This window comes from Myotis daubentonii, chromosome 15, assembly GCF_963259705.1.
Source record: "Myotis daubentonii chromosome 15, mMyoDau2.1, whole genome shotgun sequence".
NCBI lineage: Eukaryota > Metazoa > Chordata > Mammalia > Chiroptera > Vespertilionidae > Myotis > Myotis daubentonii.
This window is the reverse complement of record NC_081854.1, coordinates 44,630,233-44,652,025: the sequence shown is the minus strand read 5'-3', so window position 1 is coordinate 44,652,025 and position 21,793 is coordinate 44,630,233. Positions and strand designations below refer to the sequence as shown.

Here is a 21,793-nt window from a genome sequence, read left to right as displayed (position 1 = left end):
GCGCCTTCCTCTTGCCCAAGTTGGGGGCCTGAAAAGACTGTGCTACATCACACGCACCTAAAGATTTTGGAACACACAGTGAGTTGGCAGCGTGTCTAGGATTAAGAAAAAGAACTTCCAATTCCTGATCTCTTTTTGACTAACTGTGACTAGCATAATAGAGTCTTAGCCCTGAATGAATATTTGATTCATGAAGTTAGAATATTTAACCAACACCACAGAGGGAACCTTGTGAAATACCCATCATTGCACAAACCAGAGGCCTTTCAACTGCTATTTTACCTCCTTACCCCATTTACCCTCTCATCTTGGTACCCAGCTTTTCTTCCTATACAAGAAAGTCATCTAAGTCATTTCATTTCTCTTTCCCCACCCCCTTCCATTGTTTTTACTTCATGGTGTTCTGGGTTTGAGTTCTGGTTCAGCTACTTGCTGACTGCATGGCACCACTCTGAATGGTACCTCTGTGAGCCTCAGTTTTATCTTCAGTAAAATGGGAATAACAACATCTTTTTCATGAGGCTATTAGGAGCATAAATGGACTGGATCTTGGAATAGTAAAAGGACATTAGTGGAAAGGCTGACAAAATCCAAATAAAGTCTGGAGTTTAGTTAATAGTAATATACTGATGTTACTTTTTTAGCTTTGACAAATGTGCTGTGGTTAAATAAGGTAGTAATTAGGGAAAACTGGGTGAAGGGCATACTATCTTTGTAGCTTTTCTCTAAATCTAAAAATTATTAGAAAATTAAAGACTTTAAAAAAGAACCTCCTTTATAAATAGTAATGTTATACAAATGTGAGATGGTTTTATTTCAGATATCATTTGCTAGATTATTAGGTTTTTTGAATGAGTATTTATTGAGCAAATATCCATTGAATGCCATTTTGATAAGAACTATGGGCAATGTAAAGAAGCGGAAAAGTAGGCGTCTACCTGATAATCTGTTTCAGGACTAGAAGCAGAAAAGACACCATCAGCCAAGGGCCAACCAACACAGCAGGTGTCACAGGGGCTGGTGGCTTAGCTGAGACCACAGGTGCGGGGGTCCTGCAAAGGTTATCAGTTTGGGGTGAAGTGGTGGGGAGGGCATTCAGGGAGGAGGGCTGAGCTGAGCAAAGATGTGTAAGCAAGAACATAGGAAGTACAGAGTGGAAGTCATGAAAAACAAAGGAAAATGAATTTGCCTGCATTCTCAAGAAGGGTACCGTCTTTTGGGAAACATAAGTTGTATACATCCGCATACATCCAGCAATTAGGATTAATAAGGGAGTATTGGCTATATTGAATAGAGCTAAAATGTAAAATACAGTGATTCTCTAAGGCCTGATGAAATTGTTAAGTTCGTGTCTTTGATGATCCACGTCATGGCTTGTTAGGTGACTCTAGGCCACTAATTTAATTGTCTGAACTTTAGTTTTTTCTGACTATAAGCTGTGATGGGGTAGATTTACCTCTGAGGTTCTTTCAAGCTCTCATGTTCTAAGAGCAGGATAGTATAAACACGAACACAGCAAGTTTGTCAGTGCTAGAATGTCTGACTTTCCTGTTCTATTTACAAGTCTAAACTCGAGGTGCAGCACAAAACTCTTAAACAGATGAGCTACTCCAGCGAGTGAAAGGCAGACTTATCTACATTTGCAGCTGCATGAACAGCAGTGTTGATTGGAGGGTCTTTCCCATGGGCTGTCATGGGGCTCTGCTTTTGTTCTTTTCCTGGTCAGTAGTTTCATCATCGTTATTTTAATAGGCAGTATATGTAGGTTATCAACAGTTTAAAAGTATAAAAGCTTAAACTGTGTAAAGAAAGTCTCCTTCCTGTTCTAGTCCTCCAGCCTCTAGTTCCCTCTCCAGAAGCAGTCACCGTTGTGATTCTTTCCAAGATACTTTTTGAATATACAAGCATATACATATATCTTCTTCAATAATATATATGCTGTCTGCACTTTCCCACTTAATCATTATCCGAGAAGTTTTTCCATAGAACTCCAAGCCAACTTGAGCTTTGCCCCTTCCCTCTTCTGCTAACCACAGCCAAAGATGGGGACAATTTTAGTTTCAGTAAGAACAGTAATCACAACGGATTGAAACATTTTAAATATGTTTAAATCCAAGAACTCATAGTGATTTTTTTAAAAAAAATTCTTTTTTTGTTTTTTTTTACAATTTATTTCTAAAATTTTTATTTTTCAATTACAGTTTGCATTCAGTATTGTTTTTGTATTAGCTTCAGGTGTACAGCCTACTGGCTAGACAATCATATACTCTACAGAGTGTTCCCCTCAATGTTTCCAGTCAAAATGTCATTGTTCATTTTTGGAGGATGTGAGGAAATCAGTTCATTATTCTGAAAACTGGCTAAATAAAAGGAAAGACTCAAGCATTTTTTTCCTGCCTTTTCTTTACAATCTGAACCTCAAGAAAGCCAAATAGTTGATAAGGCAAACTTTCTCTCTATAGGGATGGTAGAATTAGTATATTAGTGTTTTGCAGTCTATATTAATGGAGTTAGGCAGTTATCATCAGTGGCTGCTGACATTGCAACAGAGAGACAACCAGACATCATGGGTCTCCTGTACACAAACATTGAACGTGCATAGAAGCAAAGAGTGCTCGAATGAACTCATCACCCAGCTTCAGCTATTAATTATCCACGACAATTTTAATTTTATCTGCCACCTCTCTTCATCACACCTACCCTCATTTCCCCCCACCTTTTAATGATTGCATTTACATTTTTTGTATTGCTCAACTGTGCTCCATAGAGGTTCTAGCAATTTCTACTCCTACCAGCAGTATGTTAAAGTGCATTTAAAATATATATATTTTTATTGATTTCAGAGTGGGAGGGAGAGTCATAAACATCAATGATGAGAGAGAATCACTGATCGGCTGCCTCCTGCATGCCCCCTACTGGGAATCGAGCATGCAACCCAGGCATGTGCCCTTGGCCAGAATCGAACTTGGGACCCTTCACTCCGCGGGCTGATGCTCTATCCACTGAGCAAAACCAGCTAGGGCAAAAATGCATTTTTTTTTATACTCTGATAAGTGTGTGGTTAAATATTTTTACTCTTGTCAATCTGAGGTTAAAAAATGGTTTTCATTATAGTCTTAAATTACATTTCTTGTCTCATAATTGAGATTCACCATCTTTTCAGATGTTTAAGGGTCATTTGTATTTCCTTAACTGTGAAGTGTCTCTGATTTGTAGAGGTTCTTTTCATATCAAAGAAATTAGCCATTGGTGTATAATTTGAATTGATAATAATATTTCCTAGTTGTTATTTTTCTTTTGCTTTTAATTTTGCTTATGGTGTTTTTTTTCCCCATTTAGATTTTTAAAACATTTTAATCATCAGTCTTTTGTGACTTCTATCTTTTGTGTAATATTTTAAAAATCATTTTCACTGTGAGATTATAAAAATATTCCCCTCTGTTGTTTTTTTTAGTTCCTCTGTAGTTTCATTTTTGTGTGTCAAAATCTCTGATCCATCTGGAATTTATTTTGATGTAAGAAGTAGATTGGACTGAAACTCAGTTTTTGTTCAGTATACCCAGTTGTCACAGCACTGTTTATTGAATAGCCTGTCTTTTCTGCAGTAATTTCAAATGCCACGGTTGACATATACTAAATTCCAATGTGCATTTAATTGTGTCTGAACTCTCTTATTTATTTAATTGACATCTGCCTATTCATATGTCAGTGCTACATTGTTTTAAGTGTTGTAGCTTTATAATATGTGTTAATACTTTAGAGAACGACCCCTCACCCTGTCACATATACACATAAAACTTAGTCTTTAGAATTTTTATTGCTATTCTTCTGCATTTAGTTGTCGTTATAATTTTAGAACGAATTTATTTAGTTCTTAGAAATATCATGATGGTTTTTTGATTGGAAATGAGTAAAATGTATAGATTTGCATAAAGAGAATTGCCATCTGTTGTGTTTTACTAACTTAGCTGAGATGGAACAGAAACATAAATTCTTGCATTTATGTTGGGGAAACATCAGTTGCACAAGATGTAGTTATTTATTAGACAACGAATTCAGTCTGTGTGGCAGACCATATATCATTTCCTAGGGAGAAAGCAAATAGATTAATCGTAGTTGGTTCCTAGGCTCTCATCCATTTGTCAAGGCCTAGCTTGGCATCACATCATGCAAACAAATTTTTGTTTCAGCTGACCTCCAGTCTCATGTCCGCCAATAGGGTTATGTGGTTGCTTCAGCGTTATTACAACCTTGCGTGGCATTAGAGGATGTCCAGAGAGGGCACGTGGGATGTAATGAGTGAGTGGTTCAGCCTCTGGAAGCAGACAGTGGGGGTGCCCTGTGGCCTTGGCAGGTTATTTAATCTCTTTGGGCCTCAGTTTCCTCAACTGTAACGCGAGGGGATGTTAATTGTACCCGACTCATGGGATTGTGGGTGAGGCTTAACTGAGAGAATTCAAAATGCTTTTGCACACTGCCTGTAAACGTTACCTAATAGCACTTCTATTGGAAATCTGACTCCACTGGCCTGATGGTATCTGATTTATTATGTTCGGTTCCCGATATCATCACTTAGGAGAGGCAGTAGAAAAAGGTCTCCACAAGAGGGAAGCCAGGTGGTAAGAAGAGGGAGGCCTAGAAACATTAAAGGGATAGTAGCCTTTCTACTGGAAAAGAGAAGGTGATTGAGAAGCAGTGTCGGGTATGTATTTCGTGTTGCCTGGGTTTGGGGACTGAAACCAGCTAATGAACTTCAGCTTAACTGAGAAAAAAACTTTCCGGCAGGGACATGTTCAGCCACGGAAAGACTGCAGTGAGCCGCCTGTCAGGAGAAATGTTCGAGAAGAGGCTGGGTAGCCATTTGTTAAAGAAACTGCAAAAAGAATTTCTGAATTAGGAAAAGGAGGCTAAACAACAAACAACTAAGGCATTTTCCTACGAAATTCTAGTATAAATGCACACAGGTGCAATCTCACATGTAGAAAATTCTCTGCGTATGGCTTACTCATGTTCAAAGAGTTATGATTCTTCAAAACCTTTTTGATCCTGTTTGAGTGAGAGTGCCCTGGGGTCCTGTGAGCATGGGTGACCATCAGAGAAAGGAAGACGTGGAGAAATAAGGAGACTCGGGAGCAGCTTGTGTCACTGTCTCCTTGTCTCTCGTTACCTTGGAGACAAGTCCTATATCTTAGGAGCCCCATCCTTTTTATCTAGAATAGTAATCCTTGCTCCCTACTTAGAGTGTGACTCTTTAAAAAAGAACAAGCACATTATTATAAGTTTTCCACCTCTTAGTGTGTGTGGAGCTTTTTGAAGGAAGGCAGACAAATGACAAGTTTAAACAAAGGCATATGACCCTATAAACTCGGCCTTACTCCATTTAGCACCAGTACACTTCCCTGTTATCTTTATTTTTCCTGCTATTCTTTTATTTCAGTAAGTGTAACCATGGCATGTTAGAAAAATTTAATAAACTTCTATAACAGGTAGTGTTTAATAGCCTATTTATTTCAGACCCATCTCCCACTTTTCTTCTGGCAGGCCATTACTGACTTGCCTTAATTTCCTAAGTTATGATCTGTAAAAATTTTTGATGTCACTGGATACATGCATGGTCACATTGTGTTAATTAAGGGAAAAACCTCGTCAATGGGAACATAAGTCTTAGTTGATCTCTAAAATATGATTTCTGTATTTTTAGTGAACGATGAACCTGCTGCAGTCACTGATCTCGAAGAACCTTCTGTTGTTGGTGTGACATCCCCACCTGCTGCAGCATCAAGTGTTACCCCGAACCCCACTGCAGGGTCTCTCCCTGCTCCGGCCACGCCAGCGGAAGGAGAGGAGCCCAGCACGTCGGGCACACAGCAGGTCCTCCCGGCTGTCCCGGCCCCCGATGCTCTGCCTGCTGGGTGAGTAGCCTTCTGTCCCACAGCAGCACTTTCCAACCCTCCAAAGACTGAGGCCCCTTCACCAGGGCAGAAACAACAAGGTTATTTAGTACCTCGTGGCTCAGAGTCTCTGGGAGGCTGCTGTGCTGAGGACTGAGGGAGGTGTGGAAGAACTGCTTATTCTACGTAAATCTTAAAGAGAATCTAAATCAACTGGGGCAGAATCAATGCTACCTTATACTGTGACTGGAAATGAACAGCTTGATCCCAAGAATGTGGCTTTTATAGAACAAGAAGTTTATTTTGCCTTCCAAAATCACTGAGCGGTGTTCGCCTGCATCCTGCCTAGAAAACAGCGTTTCTCTTAACTTCTATCTTAACGGCCTGTGGAGGACGTTAGGCTCTGAATATTACTGGATGTCATTCCCGTAACTGGTGCCGACATTAACATGGGTTACTAGTTTCCTTGCCATCCTTTAGTTCAGAATTAAATCTGATGGCAAACACCTTGAATGCTAAGAAGGTGGCCCCAGTAAGCCAAAAGGAAGTTCAAGTTTAGTTACATAGTGAGTGGAGATAAAAGCAGAGACTCAAAGTCAAATAGATCTGGGTTTGAATCCCCACTTGACCCTATTTGACCTTGTCTGAGTGGCTTACTGTTGTGGTGAGGTGGAGATAATAATCATGGGTATCTCCCTAGGAAGTTAAGAGACTCAAATAAGATGGCGTGAGGGAAGCACTCACCCACTGGTGGGCATTGCACCTGGTGAATATTTTGGAAGTGGTTGTGAAAGAACCATGAATAGTTTTGAACTGGGAAACGAAGGCTTATCTTAGGGCTAGCAGTCATAGCAGGGCCAGTCTGTCTGTGGTCCCCCTGTCCATCCTGGTTATCAGTTTGGCTCTGTGGACACCCATGTCCATGTCGCCACAGTCACCGTGGTCTGGCTGCTGCTGCTGCTGCTGGTGGTGGTGGTGAGTCCTCTGAGCCCTGTAACTCACAAGGAAAAGGGAAAGGGGTGGGTCCCTTGCTTGGTGCATAATATGGTGTGTTGTTTTTAAGCTACTTTAGAAAACCCAGTTGTTAAAACGACAATCCTAAATCTGCAGCATATGCGATTTTTTACCACATACATATTGTATCCTTATTATTTGACGCACTGCCTAACTCATATTTCATCATAAAGTGTGCTGAGCAAATGAAAAGTATTGCAAATAGTTCTTAATACCTCAAGCCTGGAGTGAATTGGGGGTATTGAGAAGTGGCTCTGAAAAGTTTTTTGGTGAAGCTTTTGATTTCATGAAAAGATTAATAACCAATTGCTGTGTCCAATTCCTCCCTACTGAGATTTCTTTTCTCTTTTGTATGTGGTAAGGACTACTCCAAAGACCTTCATTTGGTTTATAATTTCAAATCTGTGTCTAATTTGGGGGGAACAGAGCAGAATCATTTTGGCAGAAAGGAGGGAAAATGGCGCCGCCTGTGTCCCCTGTGAGCTGTTTGTTTTCTTTCCGCTGAGCAAATGCCTGGAAGGCCGGCTTCACTCCTGTGTCAGTCACAGGCAATTAGGGCTAATGGCTCAACGTGTCTTTATGTAGGGCGTGTGTGAGGGTTACTGTTCTCCGGGATTGGGCTCTTCCTGTTTCCAGGCAGCTGGAAAACTCCAGGCTCTGAAAACGCTCTTTATTCTAAGTTTGGCGGATGGAGTGGCCCAGGGAAGCGATTCTCCTCCCTTACCCTGCCAGAAGCTGCTGCACTTCTCTGAGGTCGACTTTGGGCAGCATCTTAGAGTGTTTAGAACATGACGAGGCCTGTGTGTGGGTCTGGGGAGGCTGTTGCCTACTTTTTAACATGTGTGCCGGCCCACAGAAGGGTGTTGGGACCCAGTTTTCCATCCTGAGGTGCCCTTCCCTGAGACATGGGGGAGCCTGGATCCTGAGCTGCCTCACTGGAGGCTGCCACCAGCGCTGCTGCGTGCTCGGCAGTGAGCATGGCAGGCTTCCTGTTCTCTGCTTCGTACAAGCCAGAGACCCTTGCAATTCGGAGACCTGCCGGCCCCACCAGGGAATATCGCCCTGTTTACAAGTTTAGGAAATCCAGACGAGATGGACTGTTCCTTTATTCCTGGTATCATGGCTTCAGGAGTCAGAGGACCAGTTTTAACCTTTTTAAATACAACTCTGAGCCTGACGTTTCACCACCTAGAATGCTGCATTGGCTTCCTATTGTCCTAAAGTGGTGATATTCAAAACTATTTTCATAGTTTTATTTTTTAATTTAATTAACCTAGTAATTTTACTGGTTTTAGAGAGACAGGAAGGGAGAGAGAGAAAAACATCAATTTGCTGTTCTGCTTACTAGTATGTATGCATTCACTGGTTGATTCTTGCATGCGCCCTGACCAGGGATCTAACCCCCAATGTTGGTGTATCTGAACGATACTCCAACCAACTGAGCTACCTGGCCAGGGAAGAATTTTTAAAACATGCAATACCTGACTATTTAGCCAGGGGCACTGACCTCTTTTCTCTTAGTTTGTCATTAAAAAATGACAACAGCCAACACAACAATAGCTATCTGGTGTGAATGAATCAAAATTATACTTATTTTCTGTTCTGTCAGATCGGCAAAAATATTTTTTGGGTGTGCCGCAGAATTTTAGTAATTAGTTTATGTGTGCCATGAGATGGAAAGGGCTGAAAATTGCTGCCTCGAGGGATACATTCTCTAATCCTTAATAAGGCCTAAAAAGCCCTGCGCGTAGGCCCCCACCCAGCCCTGAAGCCTCCCCTGGAAGACCCTCTGCTTTGCTCTCCAAGCTTCAGCCATAACTTACGTCAGTTTGACAAATGTTCCGCTCTTTCTCTGCATTTGGGACCCTCTGCCATGCTGGTTGCTGTTTCCGAAACCTTCTTCACTACTTTGTCCATTAATTCCTTTCCGTTTTCAGGCCTCAGCACCATCTTCAGAACTAGCCCTTCCTCTGGAAGTTCTCCCTCGACCCCTGGTAGACAAGGTCAAACCGCCCTGAGTACTGTAACTCTGCTCACACGTGTAATTGCTTGTTTCACATCCCTCTGCCCTGCTGGGCTGTAAACGCCATGCAGTCCGGGAGCCCGGCACAAAGTAGGTCCCCAGGACATATTTGTAATGAGTAAATTTCAATGTTTTCTGCTTCTTCAATACCTCAAATAAATAGCAACTAGGACAGGAGTATTGCATTTTTCCCCCAAGAACAAGAGCTCAAGGCATCCATCATTCACTGGGTTGACTGGCTTTGGGTTTACCTGTGTGTCTCTCACAGGTTCAGGATGTTCTTCCCTGTCACTAGGGGTCCTCGTACACTGAGAGGTCCTGGGGAGTGTCTCCTCTCTACTAAGGCATTCCTGACTCACGCTAGAGCGCCTTTTCAAGGTACCCAGACTTTGTCTCATTCCAACTTTATCTTCTCAACTTCAGTCTCCCTTACTGAGCGATCGAGCAAGAGATCCCTAGGGCTTATTTTTCCAGTTGCTGCATTGCCTTTCTGAAACTTGCAGCAGATAAGACTGATTATAGCCCTAGCTGGTTTGGCTCATTGTATAGAAAGTTGGCCTGCGGACTGAAGGGTCCTAGGTTCGATTCTGGTCAAGGGTACATGCCTAGGTTGCGGGCTTGATCCCCAGTGAGGGGCATGCAGGAGGCAGCCAATCATTGATTCTATCTCATCATTGATGTTTCTATCTCTTTCCCTCTCCTTCCTCTCTGAAATCAATAATAAAAAAATATCTATCTATCTATCTATCTATCTATCTATCTATCTATCTAAAAGCCTAAGTGACCATTCGACCAGTCACTATGACACACACTGACCACCAGGGGGCAGACACTCAATGCAGGAGCTGCCCTCTGGTGGTCAGTGCACTCCCACAATGGGAGCGCCACTCAGCTGACTGGGCGCCCCTGGATCATGGCTGGTGAGCGCAGCTGAAGCAGCTGCAGCAGCTGGAGCCTCTCCAACGACACTCCCCCTGCGCACCCCTACCCCATCCGTCCTGGGATCAGGACCAGCATCAGGAATGACTGGGCACCAGCCTGAGGCTGCTTCTTGGTCATGGGGGTGCAGAGACCGCAGCAGAGCAGCAGTGAGCCTGCCAGCAGTGGCAGGCGCAACAGGGCCAGGATGAGGGAGTGGTGCAGCGCCCAGCCCGGGCTTGGGCTCCTCTCCGGCCACCAGCCACTTCAGCCACTGCTACATCCCCAGGAGGATGTTGGACTGCCGGCTTCGGCCCGATCCCCACAGGCCATGCCAAGGGTCCCCACTGGTGCATGAATCCGTGCACCTGGCCTCTGGTATATATATATATATATATATATATATATATATATATATATATATATATATATATAAAAGACTTATTATAAGGAGATAACACATGTCTGTATGTTTGGGTTTTTTTTTTTAATTCTCACCCGAGGATATGTTTTTATTGATTTGAGAGAGAGAGAGAGAGAGAGAGAGAGAGAGAGAATCGATGTGAGAGAGAAATATTGATCAGTTGTGCACCCCGACCAGAGATAGAACTGCAACCTAGCTAGTATGTGCCCCGACTGGGAATGGAACCCAAAACCTTTTGGTGCACGGGATGATGCTCCAACCTACTGAGCCACCTGGCCAGTGCCATGTCTGTGTGTTTTAAGGACTGAAGTCTACTGAAAGCTGGGCTGCATAAGTCCAAATAGAACACCGCATTAGCCTTTTCTCCCTGTCTCCAAACACTCCTGCTTTCTGTACTTTTAAATTTAATTAGCAGGAGAGAAGCCAACTGGAAGGGTCTCTTCGTTTTTAGCTTGCAAATGTCCACTAATGGAGGGGTGCCAGGAAGGCTCGGGAGACATGGTGAGATAGTGGTCCAGGCAGCGGGCAACGGGGAGTGAGGCCACTTTGATCAGTGGGCCCTGCATCTGGTTTTTATCAGCACTGAGTCCACTTTGGGGACTGAATGCTCATTAACAGACCCTGTGTACATGGCTTAGATAAACTCTAAGTGCGTCCCAGGCTTTGCGCTCGCGCAGGGCCTCGCACACAGAGGCACATTATTCCACCCTGGCAGCCCGCGCTCTGCTGTGGTTTCTTACATAAGGGAGGCCGTTGTGTTTGGACTGCCGACTTACCTCAGCACTGCCGGTTCACACCATCCCGTTCTCCCACAGTCACTGGCTGCCCCGTCCGATTCCTGCCTCAGAGTGGAGTTAACTGAGGAGGGGTGTTTTCTAGATCTTTTTGATGTGCCATCTCCCCTGCCACCGCACCCAGTCGTGGAGATCCAGAGGCCCTTTTCCCCAGTGGTCCTTGAGACACTATCAGGAATCACAACCTCGTAAGCATTCTTCGATGTGTTGTTTGTAGAGACACTTGAAGAGAGATGGGAATTTGGAGCTTCTCTGCTAAGTTAGAAACCAGCCAATGCCATTGATTTTCATTCCAAACTCAAATTTGGCACTAGCCAAAAATTCTGGCCCAAGGAGTTTAGACAGTCCGTGAAGAACCAGTCCTTTTTTTCTGGCTTCTTGTTTTATTTTTTCAATCTGTTACAAATCCTTACTTTTGTTCTCTATTCAGTGAGACAAATCTACTAGTCACATGTTTCGATGTGGCAGTATTAAATCAAGTTGATGCGAAAGTTTCTAAATGCTTAGAAACTTCTGCATTTTTCTGGTGGCTAAATGGTAACCATTTGGGCCATGGACCACACTTTGCGTAGCACCATTTAAAAGGACTATACTGGGAGAATCTGTGCCTTTTGCAGAATATGGTTTAGTTTTTTTACTTATAAGCTTAGGTAATGACCAATAGTATATGTTCCTGACTCCCTCATCATCATCTCACAGCAAAAGCCTTATTTCCAAAGAGTCTACTGTTGTCAGGGCTGGCCCAGGAGATGTTCTCACCCTCCTGTACGTATGTATTCATGTGTGTTAATGGTGATTGTGTCCATCTTTGTATCCCTAGCACCTGGCGTAGTGCTTGGCTTCTAGAGAGAGGGAGTTGGAAGTGTTAGTTGAACGACATGATTTCATTCTCAGTAGCCCTTAAAACTTTTTTTTGGAGGGGGACAGGGAATAGAAGAAGAAAGAATAAGGAGAACAACAACAAACAAACACCCAGGTTTAATCATTGGTGTTGTTCATGTACCTTGTGTTTATTTTTTCCTGACCATTGGTAACAGCTAGTATGTGTTAAGCGTTTCCAGCGTGTTGGAGAATGCTAAGTTCACATGTGGCTTACTTCATGCAGTCTTCACAGCACTCTGAATGGTAGCCACTTTTGTCCTCATTTTGCAGATCAGAGAACATTAAGCCATTTGCCCGAGACCACATATACATACAGACACACATTTACACACATCTACCAAAATTTGGTAATCTTATGGTATGTGCCTTTAAATTTTATTTGTTTATTGTAAAATATCTTAAGCATGCAGATAAGAATGGACAGCACTTCAGATTTAATGAAAAACAGTATATTTATGTAATTTAAAAATAATTTTGATTATCTTATTTTTTTAAGAGTGACTATTTCCCTACATTGCCAGATATGCAAAATCTTGTAATTGCAAAATGTTAAAAAAAATTTAAACTTTTTACTGAATTTATTGAGGTGACATTAGTTAATAATATTATACTAGAGGCCCAGTGCACGAAATCTGTGCACTCGGCAGGGGGGTGGTGGTCCCTCAGCCCAGCCTGCGCCCTGTCACAGTCTGGGAGCCCTTGGGGGATGTCCAACTGACAGCTTGCTCCACGTGGGGAGTGGGCCTAAGCCAGCAGTCGGACATCATTAGCACTGCTGTGGAGGTGGGAGAGGCTCCCACCACCACCTCTGCGCTCACCAGCCATGAGCCTGGCTTCTGGCTAAGCAGCACTCCCCGTGAGAGCACACTGACCACCAGGGGGCAGCTCCTGTGTCAAGCGTCTGCCCCCTGGTGATCAGTGTGTGTCAAAGCGACTGGTCGTTCCAACATTCAGTCAATTTGCATATTAGCCTTTTATTATATAGGACTAGAGACCTGTTGCATGAAGAGATTTGTGCAATAGGCCTTCCTTTCTCCTGGCTGCTGGCACCGGTTTGCCTCCGGCACCCGGAGCCCAGGCCTTTGCTCTGTCCGAGTTCTGGCTGGAGCCAGCCCCAGAAACATCAGCCTTCGCTGCTCTGCCGGCCCTGGGGCCGTGAGGTCTCGCTGCTCTGCTGTTAGGCTTTGCTCCACCGTCAGGCTTCGCTCCACTGCTTGGAGCCTACGTATGCAAATTAACCGCCATCTTTGTTGGTGGTTAATTTGCATATCGTGCTGATTAGCCAATGGGAGGCGTAGCAAAGGTACAGTCAATTACCATGTTTGTCTATTATTAGATAGGATAGGTTTCAAGTGTACATCATCTGTATATTGTGTGTTCACCACCCCAAATCAAGTCCAATTCCATCACCATTTACCCCCTATTCCCTCTTCTACTTCCCCTCACCCCCCTTTCCCTCTGGTGATCACCATACTGGTTGTCTGTGTCTATGAGGTTTTTCTGTTGTTGTTGTTTTGCTTAGTCCCTCTACCTTTTTCACCCAGTCCCGAAGCTCCCACCCTTCCTCTGACAACTGCCAGTTTGTTCTCTATGGGTCTGTTTCTGTTTTGTTAGTTTATTTTGTTCATTAAATTCCACATATGAGTGAAATCATATGGTACTTGTCTTTCTCTGATGGGCTTATTTCTAACTGCATAATGTTCTCCAGGTCCATCATGCTGTTGCAAAGGGCAAGATTTCCTTCTTTTGTATAGCTGAGTAGTATTCCTTTATATAAATATACCAATGCTTTTTTATCCACCCATCTACTGATGGGCACTTGAACTGCACTGCAGTGAACACGGGGTGCATATATTCTTTTGAATTAGTATTTCGAGTTTCTTCGGATATATTCCCAGAAGTGGAATTGCTGGGTCATAAAATAATATTTTTATATGTACTATCTCCAGGAATTTTCTTGCCTCTCTGTGAAAGTATGTCTTTTAATGTTGTCAACTTCCATTGAAGAGCTTTGGAGACTTTTCCAAGGCAAAAAGGGGAGGGGTGGTTGAAGAAGAGGAAGAAGCAAAATAGAATTAATTCAGAGCCTGAGCAGCTACTACTGTGCCATCCTGTGCTTAAAGGGCATAAAGTGCTAGTTGTTGATAGTTTAAAAAACAGGTTAGTGTGCTAAGATTTAAAGGAAAGCTCAGTATTTCAAGAAAGGTTCTCGGCGGAAGGACCGAGTTTAACACATTTCCTACGCAGTTTGCAAAGGACCTACTGAAGCAATGAAAACAGCGAGCAGGAAATGTGTTCTATTGCACAGAGATTTCTGACTCATAAAACAGTCTGAAATGTCCTTACAGAGGAAATAAATCTCGTGGTTCACCCAGGAAGTGACCAGAGCTTGGGGAATAGGATTTGGTTCAGAGTCATGTATTATAGGGGCATAAAGTAAGAAAATATGAATCTCATTAGTTCTTGCCTGTGGGAAATTGAGCTTCTACATAGGAGGCTTTAAGAATACTTGGATACTCTCTGTGCATTTCCTGAAGTTTGGCTTTTGTGTAAGTAACCAGCCAGGCATCTTTTGAGGGTGCAAAGGGGTTTTGGCTTTTGGTTTTGACTTTATTTTCTAACAGAGAATATTTTTTGAATGAGAGTCAAGTTTACTAATGCCCTGTAAGCAAATTAATAAATACTCTAAGTTAACAATGCTCTTAGGAAGATAGGCGATTTTTTTTCAAATTATAAGAGAAAGTTTATTTAGAAAGTTACAGGTGTAGTAGCAGGGACCTTGGAGCTTAGAGAGAAAGGCAGAAGTACCACACGTGGGGGAAGAGGACGGGGAAGGGAAAGGCGCCTGAGGACTCCCTAGAGCAGCGGTCGCCAACCTGTGGTCCGCGGATCACTGGTGGTCCGTGAGGTCTGAAAGATTGGCGACCACAGCCCTAGAGGAATAGCTGCCCACAGATAGAATTTCTGATATGTAAACTTGTAAGGGCCATTTAAAGAGAATGTCTCTAATACTGACCTGCAACCCTCACCCAGCTTTTATCCTTTCCCAACTTAATCCTACACTTGGTGAAACATTCTGTTCAAACATAGCGGAATCTGATCAAGAAGTATATTGGTCAGGATCGTTGAATATACACTGTAATGGCAGGTCATTGAGAATTAATTTCTTTTTTTTTTTTAATATATTTTATTGATTTTTTACAGAGAGGAAGGGAGAGAGATAGAGAGTTAGAAACATCGATGAGAGAGAAACATCGATCAGCTGCCTCCTGCACATCCCCCACTGGGGATGTGCCCACAACCCAGGTACATGCCCTTGACCGGAATCGAACCTGGGACCCCTCAGTCCGCAGGCTGACGCTCTATCCACCGAGCCAAACCGGTTTCGGCGAGAATTAATTTCTTGAACACCTTTTAGGAAACCTTCCACAAGGAAATGTGGTTCAGGTGACTAGATAGTTTCCTTTCAGGAAAACATAGGAGAGAAGTGATTGCAAGTCATCCCAATAATGGGATTGAGATCTTGAGCCTTTACCCTTTTATTTCTTATTTATTTTTTTTAAAAAATATATTTTTATTGATTTCAGAGAGGAAAGGAGAGGGTGAGAGAGATAGAAACATCAATGATGAGAGAGAATCATTGATGGCTACCTCCTGTATGCCCCCACTGGAGATGGAGCCCACAGCCAGGGCATGTGTCCTGACCGGGAATCGAACCTTGACCTCCTGGTTCATAGGTCGATGCTCAACCATTGAGCCACACCAGCCTGGCAGCCTTTACCCTTTTAGTGCTGCTGCTGCTGAGGGAATTGGGGCATGTGCATGGAAGATACACAGCTGAATAAAGGGCAGTTAAAATCCACAGGAGCAAAGATAATTTAGGTTTAAAAAAGTATCTAAGATTAATTGAAACTGGAGACTACTTTTAGGTACTTTCGGGTACAAAGACCCTGCGTAGTCTGTGGTCCAACTGAATGTTACTCATTGAAGGCCAAGGAGCAATGTGTTGGGAAGGAACCTGAATCACACTTGATGCTTTGAACACTATTTCTGACAGCATCAAAGAAAACTATTCAGTGGGAGAGGATATGACCCATGTGACCAGGATGCAGTATTGAGACCCATGGGTAGGTTGATTGAAAAGCCTTTTAATCTCAGTGGGAAGAAGATGCTTAGAAGGGAGAAAAACCTAACCCCTGACAGGGATGTGCTGATGAAAGCTCACTGCTAGTATCACTTTCTTGGCATGGGAGACCAAACCAAGACAGTCGGAAGGCTTGATCTATGTGGGTCAGCAGTTACTGGGGAGAAATGAGAATCAGGAGGCTCATTTGATTGACAACAGAATTAACCGACTGTGCCGCATGAATGAAAGGAAGAGATTCATATGAATTCTGAGGAGCCGTGCAGATAAGGGAGGAGTTGAGAGTTCTCTAAGAAAAGCAGCTAGGCCAGGTCATGGATCAGGGAGGACCCACATGGACATTTAATCTGAGCAGGAGTCCAGTTTTAAAAGGAAAAACGTAGCTATCAAAAAGGTAATGGAAGAAAGGCCTTATTTCTCTGGTAACTATTTTTCTAGCTAAACCAGTTGAGAGGGTTCATAGAAGGACACCAAGATTTGCTGGACAATAACAGTCCCTGAAAGAGAGACTTTGATTTGTAGGATCAGCTGGGATCAAAGATGGGACGGACAGATCTAGTCTAGGCTTGGAAAGAGCTGCTGTAAATCTTGAATATAAGCGAAGAGGATTCACACCGATTTTCTTTCTGGCAGTGTGTGGGAACTCTGCTGTGCCAATTAAGGGCATTGACTTCATTGGATTTCAAGTAGTATGCCATCTTCAAATTAAGGTATTAGCCAAAGTACAATAAAACCAAAGTTTTCTCCTTGCCTCAAATGAAATATAAAAGAAGTCAAAAGTAGAGCCTACTTATTAGATGAAAGTTGTCACAAAAGAATGGTTGGAGTAAAGAAAGAGTCTTCTAGTGCCTTTTATCTGCAATTGCTACAATAAGTATGGTGTCTTTACAAAAGGGGTAGCCCCATGCTTGCTTTGGCAGCACATGCACTGAGAGGGGTAGCCCCATCCACATATTATGGACAGTTTTCCAAATAGTGACCACAAAATGAGGAAACTAATTTTGTTGGTGCTTTTGTGCCACAAAATTGCCAGGGAAGGGAAAGAGGTAGCTAATGTCGTAAGGAATTCAGAGGAGTTCTCAGCTACATAAGTTTATCAGGAGCAAACATTATGAAAGGGTGTTTCCTGCTGTTGCCTCAAGGAGCTTCCCTATTTCAGTATTTACCCTTAAGCCAAGTATCTTCCTCAAGACTTTCCTCATTTCCAAACTCAGATGCACAAAGAGGGTATCAGATTTGCTCCTCGATTATAGAACAGGCGTGAGGAGTTTGGAGAGTTGGCGTGAAGCCAGTGTGTTACCAGCCTGCCTTTCCTACCCAAAGGTTTTAGATCTTCACAGACGGGACACCAGCCTCTTGAGCTGGCCATGTTTGTCAGTGGCACACACAACAATAGGAACCTAACAGTGATGGTAGCACAGTTTTACACATGTTAAATGGTTGAGATGCATAACATGACAGTAAATATGACACGTTTTCCATGAGAAGACCTGAAGTTTGCTGTGGAAGCCGGTGTGGGAAGGGTTGGAGTTTGTGGGTGTTGTCCCGAAGTTGTGCAAGGAGTATTATCTGAAATCAGGTGGGAGTTGTAATGCCAGATGGGTGTGGTATATAAGGTGGTAAACTGAAGTAACTGGTAGGTGTGTGGGTTTTGTATTCTTATGTGACTGGGTTTAGCTGGGGGAAGTCTTCTGTGTTCACCTCGTGTTTCACAAGGGCAAAATCATACGTAAGCAAACACAAAATTTGCATTATGCTCAAATTGTTCCATCATATATCAATCATATTGGAATAGATCTGCATTTTCAAAACAAGTGTTTCAGCAGAACTGACTATCAGCTTCTTGGAAAAGGTCGCCTTCTCCCTAAAGAGAGGTAAGAAAAGTCAGTGTAAACCATAAAAACTAACGGGGCCATTAATATCTTTTAGAAAGTGGTAATCATTTTATAAATGTAAATTTTTGCATTCTTCATATATTGGTTACTGTATCCTGGGTAAGCAGAGTTACCATCAGCTTGTTGAGTGTAGGAATAATTGGTAGTGTGGGAATGGGTGGCCCTTGGCTGTACTTTGTCATGAATTTGCTTGTTGATTATCTCTTTATTTCATCTGCTACCTTGTCGTTCCTCTATTAGCACAGATGAGCCACCTCCGCACCCCAATCTCATATTCACTGACACACAGACTTATGGGTAGAGCAGTCAATAAATAACAGTATGCAGTATTTCTTTGAGTCACCCAGATCTCTCTTAAAGATTCTCTGTAGCCCTAGCTGGTTTGGCTCAGTGGATAGAGCCCTGGCCTAAGGACTAAAGGGTCTCGGGTTTGATTCCATTCAAGGGCACATGCCCAGGTTTTGGACTCGATCCCCAGTAGGGGGAGTGCAGGAGGCAGCCTCTCAATGATTCTCTCATCATTGATGTTTCTATCTCTCTCTCCCTCTTCTTCCTCTCTGAAAAAAAAATAAAAAAAAATAAATGTATATATGATTCTCTGTAAATGAATCCTGTATTCTAAAAAGAAATGTGATCATGAATATATATGATGCTAGGAGAACAATGGTAATCATATAAATTGTGGCTTCAAGAGGTGATATAGACTTAAAAGGCTGTGGAGTTATCCATAGATAAACTCTAGGAGAGGTCTGTGAACCCCAGAAAGTGTATACAGAGTTTTGTTGGTGAGTGCATTTTGGGAGGAAAGAGTCTTTCATCGCATTCCTAAATGGACCTTTGATCTCAAAGTGGTCAAGAAAGACTGATTTAGAAAACGCCATGGAATGTAGTTCATATGGGTGGTTGAGGGGCATTTAGAGCGATTGATGGTATCCTGGTACTGTGAGTCCGCAGAGGGAGCTGTTCTGGTTTTCTCAGGAAGCACTCCAGGGACTGCAGTGGCGGCATGGGGCTGGTTTGACCACTGGTTGATCTTGCATGTCATCCTTGATGTTTCCTCTCAAATTAGCCACATCAGTGGTGAAGGACTCCCTTTCACACAAGGATTTATACCTTTATACTGTGCATCTCATGCTTCCCTTGACTTTATTTTTCAGATGGGAACAACGAGAGTTGCCCAACGGCCGTGTCTATTACGTTGACCACAATACCAAGACCACCACCTGGGAACGTCCTCTTCCTCCAGGGTAAGGCCTGGGCCGACAAGCCCTGAGACTCTAGAGCTGGCACCAAGAGTCACCCAGTGGTTTCTCCACCACTAACTGCTGTCGCCTCCTCTTTATTTTCCCCACTTTCTTCTACGTTCTCTCTCTTTTTTCCCTCCTTCCATAGTCTTCCCCTTCTATATTCTTTCTCCTCTCCTCTCATGCATTATATTGGCCATGACCGATGGCCCTGGCTTTAGTAAGTGGTATTCAGAGCTACTGTGGCTGTTGGATCCCAGAGGAAGGAGGGCTGAGGAGGTCCCCTGGGCCATTGATATCTCCATGCCCTCAGTCATTTCACCTACAGAAATATCCTATTAGGGCCAGGTTTTCAATTTGTTTCTGCAGAGGTAGCAAAGTTCAGGGTTCCTTGATTGCTTTTCCTACTCACCTTAATTCTGACCTTACAACGTACTGGGATTTTTAGAGCATCTCTGAGAAAATTGGGCATGGGGAGGCCAAACTAGAAAGAGCAGTGGTGCACCTCACAGCTCCCTGTGCCCAGCCAGCCCCTGAAGACAGTGTGCTTCTTGTTCAGCTGGGCTTTGTGAGAACGTGGCTTAAGTTCTCCAAAACCAGAGGATGAGTAAGGCTTCCAAGTGAGAGAAGACTATCCAAGTTCAAGGAGAAGAGGTTTGGTTCCCTCTCTGCCAGGGACAGAAAGTTCTTTCCACATGCGTCTCCCGGTCCTGAGACCTTTCACAAGGGAATGTATTCTGCACTCAGGAAAGCATCACGTCCCAGTAAAGCAGCCATGAAGGGCCCCTGCATAAAACATGAACACTTCTCCCTCGTCAACTTGTGAGGGAGAGGGTGTCAGAGGTGCAGAGCCCCCATGTGTCTTGTTTGGTTCAGCTGTCAGGCGTTGGCCAGATAAATACCACTCGCCTTCTGGTCCTACAAATTTCCATGGACTAGCAGCTCTCAGTTTGTGTTCCGGTAGAATGCTTATATTTTCCTAACCCTTCTGGAAATGAAATTCATAACCTGTCATCCTTAGTCTTCGCTGTGTTTTCTTTTTTTTTTTTTTGGTGTAATATATATATTATGTGTGTGTGTGTGTGTGTGTGTGTGTGTATTTTTTTTTAAAAAATATATTCTATTGATTTTTTACAGAGAGGAAGGGAGAGGGATAGAGAGTTAGAAACATCGATCAGCTGCCTCCTGCACACGCCCCACTGGGGATGTGCCCGCAACCAAGGCACACGCCCCTGACTGGAACCGAACCTGGCACCCCTGCATCTGCAGGCTGATGCTCTATCCACTGAGCCAAACCGGTTAGGGCTTGGTGTAATATATTTTTAATGATTTCAGAGAGGAAGGGAGAGGGAGAGAGATAGACACATCAATGTTGAGAGAGAGTTATTGATTGGCTGCCTCCTGCATGCCTCCTGCTGGGGATGGAACCCTCAACTCAGGCATGTGCCCTTGACTGGAATCGAACCCAGAACCCTTCAGTCCACAGGCCGACACTCTTTCCACTGAGCCAAACCAGCTAGGGCTGTTTTCTACTTTGACTTTAAGTCCAGTGAAGTTACTAAAGTGAAACGTTGACTTCTTTGGAAAAAAATTAAACATTTTATTATGGAAATTATTATTATGGAAATTTTCAAATATACACAAAGCAGAGAGAATCCCTACATATTCAACACTTAGCTTCAATAATTATCAACTGATAGCCAATCTTGCTTCATCTATACCAGGGGTTGGCAAACTGTGGGCCTGTGACAAAATCCAGCTCTCCATTTGTTTTTGCAAACAAACTTTTATTGGAACACAGCACACTCATTTGTTTACTTACCACCTATGGCTGCTTTTGTGCTCAACAGCAGAATTGAGTAATTGTGACAGAGACTGTATAGCTCCCAAAGCCTAAGATACAGTATTTACTTTGCATCGAAAGTACTTGCCATCTCCTTACCCATCTGTAATCCTTACCCATCCTTCCTCCACCCTGTCCAGGATTATTCAGAAGCAAATCCCAGACGTCATATAATTTTATCTATATTTTGTATATGTTTCTAAAAAGAGTTCTCTCATTTAAAATAAAACTACCATATTGTTAACAATATTTCCTTGCTATCATCGGTCAGGAGTCAAATTTCTCCAACTGTGTTCACAAATTAATCATTGCCTTTTATCAGGATGCGTTGCACACTTGTTCTTTGTGTATTTAACAGCATATCTGTTTAAAAGCAGTGGTGCCGGAACCGGCTTGGCTCAGTGGATAGAGCGTCGGCCTGCGGACTGAAAGGTCCCAGGTTCGATTCCGGTCAAGGGCATGTACCTGGGTTGCGGGCACATCCCCAGTAGGGGATGTGCGGGAGGCAGCTGATCAATGTTTCTCTCTCATCGATGTTTCTAACTCTCTATCTCTCTCCCTTCCTCTCTGTAAAAAATCAATAAAATATATTAAAAAATAATAATAATAATAAAAAAATAAAAGCAGTGGTAACTCTGTAAGTATGCTGGTCGCCGCCTCTTAACCTCTCTAGTCTATAGTTATATAGGCCTTCACCTGGTGAACTTTTGGATGGAATCTA

The 21,793-nt window shown here is 43.1% G+C and overlaps 1 protein-coding gene across 3 annotated transcripts in view; it reads left to right on the top strand.

Moving 5' to 3' along the window:
- Positions 1–21,793, top strand: part of WWP2 (WW domain containing E3 ubiquitin protein ligase 2) — a 118,992-nt gene that overhangs the window by 70,388 nt on the left and 26,811 nt on the right. For all 3 annotated transcript variants that reach the window (XM_059667607.1, XM_059667608.1, XM_059667609.1), the window contains 2 exons: positions 5,702–5,912; positions 19,143–19,232. In XM_059667607.1, coding sequence (XP_059523590.1) covers positions 5,702–5,912; positions 19,143–19,232 — 301 coding nt within the window. The remainder of the gene's footprint in view (positions 1–5,701; positions 5,913–19,142; positions 19,233–21,793) is intronic.